The following is an 8,438-nucleotide window of genomic DNA, read 5'->3' on the forward strand; positions in this document are numbered from 1 at the left end:
TCGCCTTGCGCATGGAGGAACAACAGTTCCAATGCAAAATCGATGTACGTTGAACTTCTTTCGCGCCGTACGTAGCCAACCGTGCTGATCGGAGGTGCAGGGGAAAGACAACAAACGAATCTTAGCACGTGCACAAGCATCAACTCGGATTCATCGAGGGCGGGGATTCATTTGTATTGAAAGCATCATCGTCAGTAACACAGCGTCAGTATTATCGTCAACACTGGCTGTGGCATCATTTTTATCGTCAGAGTTACAATTCTCGCGTCATGTAAACCACCAACATCGTCATCATCATTCGAATCATTCATGACGTCACTATCTATGATCATCATCATCATCAACGTGATAAATATCAAGCTATCGTCACTCATGAAAGGCACCGCGACTCCGCTCAGATAATACAACGCGCTCAGCATCGTCATTAACATCAGTATCGTGATTATAAATACCATCGGCACGGATATAACGCTCAGCCACGTGCACATAGAGGTCTCGCGTGACTTCTAATCAGCTCACGTACAATCCCAACATCATCATCATCATCATCGGCGGCGTCATCGTGAATATCGACTCACAAACATCATCAAACATCAGCACCATTCACGTACAGGACTCCCTCCTCCACCGCCAATTGAGGGGCACCACAATGTGACCTGTCCTGTGAGGGTCGGCCAATCTCCTGGCACCGGGAAACCGCGGGACTTTCCTCCCTAGGGGCTCTTCGGATGAAAACCCGTTGTGTCAGGTGATCCCCCGCCAGGACACTACGTGTGTGCGCTCTGGGTGCGTGTGTGTGTGCTGTGTGCGTGTGTGTGCGCTCTGGGTGTGTGTGTGTGCGCTCTGGGTGCGTGTGTGCGCTGCGTGTGTGTGCTGCATGTGTGTGCTGCGTGTGTGTGTGTTCTGCATGTGTGTGTGTGCGCTCTGGGTGCGTGTGTGTGTGCTGTGTGCGTGTGTGCGCGCTCTGGGTGTGTGTGTGCACTGCGTGTGTGTGTGTGCGCTCTGGGTGCGTGTGTGTGTGCTGTGTGTGTGCTGCATGTGTGTGTGTGCTGCTTGTGTGCTGCGTGTGTGTGTGTTCTGCATGTGTGTGTGTGTGTGCTGTGTGTGTGCTGCGTGTGTGTGTGTTCTGCATGTGTGTGTGTGTGTGCTGTGTGTGTGCTGCATGTGTGTGTGTGCTGCTTGTGTGCTGCGTGTGTGTGTGTTCTGCGTGTGTGTGTATGTGTGCTGTGTGTGTGTGTGCTGAGTGTGTGCTCAGTGTGTGCGCTCTGGGTGGGGGCCAGGGGGGAGTCGCGGCGCTTGCAGAGTTGCTCCGCCCTCCTGGCACCACAGAGCTCATCGTCATCATCATCATCGTCATCATCGTCATCATCATCAGCATCATCATCACCATAGATGTCAGTCAACCTCATCGTCAATATCATCGCCGCCACCACCACCATTAACATCATAATCTGAAGTCTTGTGAGACTAATCAGCTCAGTACAACACGCTTAACATCAACGTATCGTCATCGCGAATATCAAAGCATCATCATAACTATGATTCTTCGCGTGACGAGCTCCGTGTCAAGACCGCGAATAGTGGAAGACTTCGAGTTTATAATTATCATTATTATCATAATATTGTGATTATGCGTGCGCAGAATAGAATCAGCATATTGGTGAATGCTTGTGGAATCCGATGAGCTATGAAGCGCTTTTTTCCACAAATGTCCGGTAGGGGCACGGGGTCAGAACGTCACCCAGGTAAGCCTCACCGAGACCCACGACTCGTTTCAGGAAGGTCATGACAATTTCTTTTGCAGTGTGGGGGGGGCTGGGGTTGGGGTCGGCGATGATTGCTGCTTCCACTGCTGCATAATCGCAAATCGCGTGGTTTCGTTTTTCTAAATCTGCGACCAGTGACGGCTGGCAACACAAATGAAACAACCCCAAGCTACGGGAGAAATTTCGATTTAAAGCTTTCGTGACTGCAGGGATTCATCTTCTTGGTTCTTTCGGTAAAGTCACGTAGAAGGGAAATAATAAAATAATAAAAATAAAACAGCAGCGTCTGTCTCCCCGACAGACCTGGTCTTCACCTGAGGACGGCTGCTCGCGTTGTGGCCGAAACGTCGTGAGAATAATTTTATTATGTTTTATTTTTATTATTTTATTACTTCCCTTCTACGTGACTTTACCGAAAGAACCAAGAAGAAGAATCCCTGCGGTCACGAAAGCTTTAAATCGAGCCTCAACTGCTGTCGGCAAGACCCAGAGAGGCCGAAAAAACCCAAATCGAGAGTTCTTCTTGCTTAGCCGCTGCTGGATCGTACCGTGCCGGCCTGCGAAGCCTGCAGTAGACCGAGGGTCCAATGCAATATTTCAGATCAGCTTTTGAAGACACAGAATCGATGGGGTTAAATCGCAATAATAATAATGGTGCGTGACGTCATTTATGGACGGCCCCTTATGTACAGATAAGCAACAATATGAACCCTTACATTGTGTAATCGGCTACTGTCACAATATCTAAGTGTGATGGTGCGTTCAGGATATCCATTTGCACGAATCGATGCGAACATTACACTGGTCAACAAAAAACACATTTTTTTCTGGCCTGGACTTTTGCAGCTGTTTTAGACTAATTTCAGGGTGCTGATTCCAAATCTGAGCTCAGATTTGCTCTATCACATCTCACTTTTATGCTATCGGCATACCCCATTTTCATTGATTTTACCCGAAATTAACTCTGTCACTTATGATTGCAAGTTGTTGCGAGTCAGTGACTGCTTTAGTGTTAAAATATGGTGCTGTATTTTTAGGATAGTGTCTTTATAATATCATTTTATGTAGATATCCACATTTGTTTAGTATTTTTCTTCTGCAGTTTTTATTGAAAATGCAATATTTGATATCTCAAAAACCTGTGATAGACAAAAACTGATGCCAGATTTGGAATCAGCACCCCAACATTACCTTACAACCGTTGGAATACCTTATGCCAGAAAAAGTGTGTTGACCAGTGCAATAATAATACGTACAGTATATTGCATTTGGATGGCACTTGCGTCAAAGCTTCAAACATTGGAAGGGCACCCCCCGTGGCAGCTGCCCCTGTGCAGCACAGGGAGGGTGACTCAGCTACAAAAGAGGGGGGAGGGGGGGTCGGAGTCTGCCGGTGGTACGGGGCGAATGATCGTTCCCCGTGACCCCAATCGCGTCGCGTACACTTCTGCGCTCGCGGCGATGCAAGTAGCCAGCCGGTGCTAACGGCGTTTTAAACGGCAGCGTGCCGGCGTCTGATTGGATACGTGAACGTAATATTTTTGTAACTTCTCGATGGAGAGAATACTAAACGTGCACGTTTCGAGTGTATCGATGTCCCGACGGCGCTCTCGTTGGGATAGACACCTACGGGTGGTTGATTTGGCTCCGTGTGAGTCTCGCGTTCCGTCGTCGCATATACGCGGCCGCCGCGACCCAAACGTCGCTCGTCCTGCCGCCGATTTGACCCCGAGGGCCGCCGCTCGCCGGCGCGGCCTCCAAGGTGCGCGGGTTCGATCCCCTGTCCACACGAACGTCTCGGGGACAACTCCCCAAACTTTTCTCGATTTAAAGCTTCTTTCGTGACTGCAGCAGGGATTCATCTTCTTGGTTCTTTCGGTGAAGTCGCGTAGAAGAGAAATAATAAAATAATAGAATAATAATAAAATACAATTCTCGCGACGTTTCGGCCACAACGCAAGCAGCCGTCCTCAGGTGAAGAAACAGGGCTGTCGGAAAGACAGCGTCTGAATGAGTTGTCTCTCATTTGTCTCTCATTCAGACGCTGTCTTTCCGACAGCCCTGTTCTTCACCTGAGGACGGCCGCTTGCATTGTGGCCGAAACGTCGTGAGAATTGTATTTTATGATGTAGAATTTTTATTATTTAATTATTTCCCTTCTACGTGACTTCACCGAAATAACCAAGAAGATGACTCCCTGCAGTCACGAAAGCTTTAAATCGAAATGTAATCTAAGTTGACTGCAAGGGTCCCATACTCTTTGTTTTTTTTCGGTAAAGTCACGTGGGTGAAAAAATAAATAAAAAAGTAAATTAAATCACGACGTTTCGTAAGCTTGTGTTGTCTCCGAAACGTCGTTATTTTATTTATTTTTTAATAATTTTTTTACCTACGTGACTTCACCGAAAGAACCAAGAAGATGAACTCCCCCAAGCCCCCCGAGCCGTCATTTCCGACCGACGGCCGACGGTCCAATCGTCGGCGCTCCTGCCGGGCGCGCGGGAGCGGCTGCCCCCCCACCGGGGCTCATGGGAGGGGTCGGCCCACAGCTGACGAACGCCGACGACGACGATGATGATGTTGTGTCATCGTCGTCATCTTTGTCGTCGTCGGATGCCGGGCCGCTGGCGTGAGACTGGGGAGCGGTGCTGAAGGCCTCCGACTCTTCCCGGCTGCCATCTTCCTCCTCCTCCTCCTCGTTGAGTTTGTCGTGGGTGATGTGGACGCTCTGCTCGTGGATGGAGGAGGTGGTGGCTGTTGCGATGAGGTGGTTGGAGGGCGGGCAAGGGATTTGGTGAGAGATGGCGCTGCCAACACCACCACCTACAACGTCACTCATCCCACCCACAGCATCACTCACGCCACACACACCATCACCTCCACCATCACCTCCACCATCACTCACACCACCCACATCATCACTGACCCTACCTACACAACCTACAGCATCACTCACACCACACACACCATCACCTCCACCATCACTCACCCTACCTACACAACCTACAGAATCACTCACACCACCAACACCATCACCTCCACCTACACTGTCACTCACACCACCTACAGAATCACTTACACCGCCTATAGCGTCACTCGTATTTCCTACTACGTCTACAACATTGCTCAAACCGTGCACACCATCAACACCACCCCCTACACCAACCTTTACACCAACCCCCCCACTAACACCGATACGCCGAACGGTCACACTTGCACCTTGAACACCTCCACCTCGACCAATATCACTCACACCCATCCTGCCAACACCACCACCACCACCAACACCACCACCACGACCAGCACCAACACCACCACGACCAACACCACCACCAGCACTGCCACCAACACCACCACCAGCACCAACACCAACACCACCACCACCAACACCACCAGCACCAACACCACCACCAGCACTGCCACCAACACCACCACCAGCACCAACACCACCACCAACACCACGACCAACACCACCACCAGCACCGCTACCAACACCAGCACTGCCACCACGACCAACACCACCACCACCACCACCACCAACACCACCACCACCACCAGCACCGCCACCAACACCAGCACCGCCACCACGACCAACACCACCACCACCACCAACACCACGACCAGCACCGCCACCAACACCGCCACCACCACCGCCACCACCACCACCACCAACACCACCACCAACACCACCACCACCACCAACACCACCACCAGCACCGCCACCAACACCAGCACCACCAGCAGCACCGCCACCAGCACTGCCACCAACACCACCTCCAACACCGCCATCAGCACCAAAACCACGACCACAGACACCACCAACACCACCACCAACACCACGACCAGCACAGACACCACCACTACCTCCCACACCTCCTCTCCCACCAACCACATCTCTAACACCTCTCCCACCACCACCACCACCACCACGACCAGCATCACCACCAGCACCACCACCACCACCACCACCACGATCAGCATCACCACCAGAACCACCACCACCAGCAGCTCCTCCACAACCACCTCCTACGCCCACGCCTGGCCCACCACCATCTCGGACACCTCTTGCACCACCTCCACCGCAACTCCAACCATAGCCACCACCTACGCCTTTCCCACTAACCGCATCTCCAACACCTCTCTCACCAGAGCCACCACCACCACCACTACCCCAACGACCACCACCACCCCTACTACCCCAACGACCACCACCAGCACCACCACCACCACAACTCCAACCACCACCAGCACTACCACCTACTCCTGTCCCACCAACACTTCCATCACTGCTTGCACCACCACCACCACCACCACCACGAACACCACCACCCATACCTTTCCCACCCACCACGTCTTTAACATTTCTTGCACCACCACTAGCACCGCAGCTCCAACTACCACCACCACCACCACCACAACTCCAACCACCACCAGCACTACCACCTACTGCTGTCCCACCAACACTTCCATCACTGCTTGCACCACCACCACGAACACCACCAGCCATACCTTTCCCACCCACCACGTCTTTAACATTTCTTGCACCACCACCACCACCACAACTCCAACCACCACCACCACCACCACAACTCCAACCGCGGGCAGTCCCACGGGAAGCCCTCGCTACTCCTGGGGCCAGACCCGTAGGAGCCGGGCCCCCCGGTGAAGCCGTATTCTGGGCCCCACGTGACCGGCGCCCCCCGTTTGTCTCCGCGGGGGGCAGCGTGAGCGAGCCGCCCTCCGCGCCGCCGCCGTGGCCGGCGGGCGCCGGGCCCGGCCGCCCCGCGTCGCTGGGGCCGCCGGGTCGCGGACAGAAGCTGAGCGACGTCGAGTTGACGCAGAACCTCCTGCGGCTGGGCCGGGGGCCGTCCTCAAAAAGGTGGCCCAGGTGGGAGCCGCACTGTGGGGGGAGTGGGGGGGGGGGTCACCACACGGGGAGAGACAAGGAGAGAGGCGTGTGTGGGGAGAGAGGGGGACACCACACGGAAAGAGAGGGAGAGACAGGGAGAGAGGCGTGTGTGGGGAGAGAGATTCCCAGGGGGAGAGACACAGAGAGAGAGAGAGGAGAGACACTGGGCGAGATTGGGCTGCTGTCAAAAAATGTGGCTCATGTGGTAGCCGGACCGTGTGAGAGAGACGCACGGTGAGAGAGAGGGGGATGTGTGGGGAGGTAGGAACGGATGAGGAGACACGGGGAAAGAGAGGGAAGGGGGAGGCACGTGGAGAAAAACGTCGGACATCTGGCCCAGCGGTGGCGCGGTCACCTGGCTGCAGGAGGCCTCCACGCGCCACACGCCGCCCGACACGTCGTCCCCAAGCGCGACGGCGTGCGGGGTCACGGCCTCCGAGAAGGACGGCCACCCTGTGGCGGGGTCGGGGGGCATCGGGGGGAGACGGGTCAGGGGTCAGGACGGCGACCTCCTCCTCCTAACCCAGGGCCGAACACAGACACGGATCTCAAACTTCTCAAGGAGTTGGGGGGTGTGGGGAGTGGGGGGTTCTTACATGTACAGCTCATTAAACAGAGCCCCCACACTGGCTGGATGCCTGAGTAGATGGTTGAGTGGCTGAGCAGATGGCTGGGTGGCTGAGTAGATGGCTGGGTGGCAGAGTGCCTGAGTGAGATGGTTGAGTGGTTGAGTAGATGGCTGTGTGGCTGAGTAGATGACCAGGTGGCTGAGTAGGTGGCTGGCTGGTTGGGTGAGTAGATGGCTGGGTGGCTGAGTGGATGGCTGGGTGGCTGAGTAGATGACCAGGTGGCTGAGTAGGTGGCTGGCTGGTTGGGTGAGTAGATGGCTGGGTGGCTGAGTGGATGGCTGGGTGGCTGAGTAGATGACCAGGTGGTTGAGTAGGTGGCTGGCTGGTTGGGTGAGTGGATGGCTGGGTGGCTGTTTAGAAGGCCGAGTGGCTGGGTGGGTAGATGAGCCTGTGGCTCTCTGTGTGGCTGAGCTGGTGCCAGGCGTCTGGCTAGCTGCTGCCGGGCAAGGGCAGAGTTAAGCCACAGTTCAGGAGGGCGAGGGGGCACGCGAGGATGATAATTATAATTCTGATTGCTCACCTGACCCGGAGTCGAACTTGCTTTCAGACCTGGGTTTAAAGGCAAACAAGAAGAGTTAGCATCGCACCAGCTCCGTGCGTATCAGCGTGGCCTGACGCGTTCCTGCGCACGTCACGTTAGTTTTATGTTCTGCAGATGTAGATGCCACTGGTTCTTCACGTTCTACAAATGTAGATGCCAATGGTTCTTCACGTTCTGTAGATGTAGATGCTACTGGTTCTTCATGTTCTGCAGATTTAGATGCCATCACCGCCATCTATTGCACGGCGGTTGAACTTACGACTCTCGGTCCGAACAGGTAACTGGACATATGGACAGGTTTATTCGTATCTCGGAAACTTCGTAAGTCGAACATAAGTAGAGGAGTCCCTGTACGTTAAAAAATTTACCCGTAAAAACAAAGTTTTTCACTATAAATCCTTTATATGCGTGGCATTGGTTTTATTTTATTATTCATTTCTGTTTTTCTTGAGTAAGAGTTTAATTTTTATCACATTGGTTATTTTAAATTTAATATAATGTTTTTTTTCCTAAAAAGTGGAAAATTTAGGAAAAATTTTTTTTTCACGAAAATAAATTGTCACGCACAACGAGTCTGTGTGCAAAATGTCAGC

At 53.2% G+C, this 8,438-nt stretch overlaps 1 protein-coding gene across 8 annotated transcripts in view; it reads right to left on the minus strand.

Annotated features, from left to right (window-relative positions):
* Positions 1–1,148: 1,148 nt before the first annotated feature.
* LOC144947328 (methionine-R-sulfoxide reductase B3, mitochondrial-like) overlaps positions 1,149–8,438 on the minus strand; it is a 22,596-nt gene continuing 15,306 nt past the window's right edge. For 6 of the 8 annotated variants that reach the window (XM_078876590.1, XM_078876589.1, XM_078876588.1 and 3 more), the window contains 3 exons: positions 7,825–7,853; positions 7,031–7,128; positions 1,149–6,666 (listed from right to left, as the gene is read on the minus strand). In XM_078876590.1, coding sequence (XP_078732716.1) covers positions 4,213–6,666; positions 7,031–7,128; positions 7,825–7,853 — 2,581 coding nt within the window. In that variant the 3' untranslated portion in view covers positions 1,149–4,212. The other 2 variants (XM_078876592.1, XM_078876593.1) reach the window with 2 other exon arrangements.

This window comes from Lampetra fluviatilis, chromosome 44 (genome assembly GCF_964198595.1).
Source record: "Lampetra fluviatilis chromosome 44, kcLamFluv1.1, whole genome shotgun sequence".
Lineage (NCBI taxonomy): Eukaryota > Metazoa > Chordata > Hyperoartia > Petromyzontiformes > Petromyzontidae > Lampetra > Lampetra fluviatilis.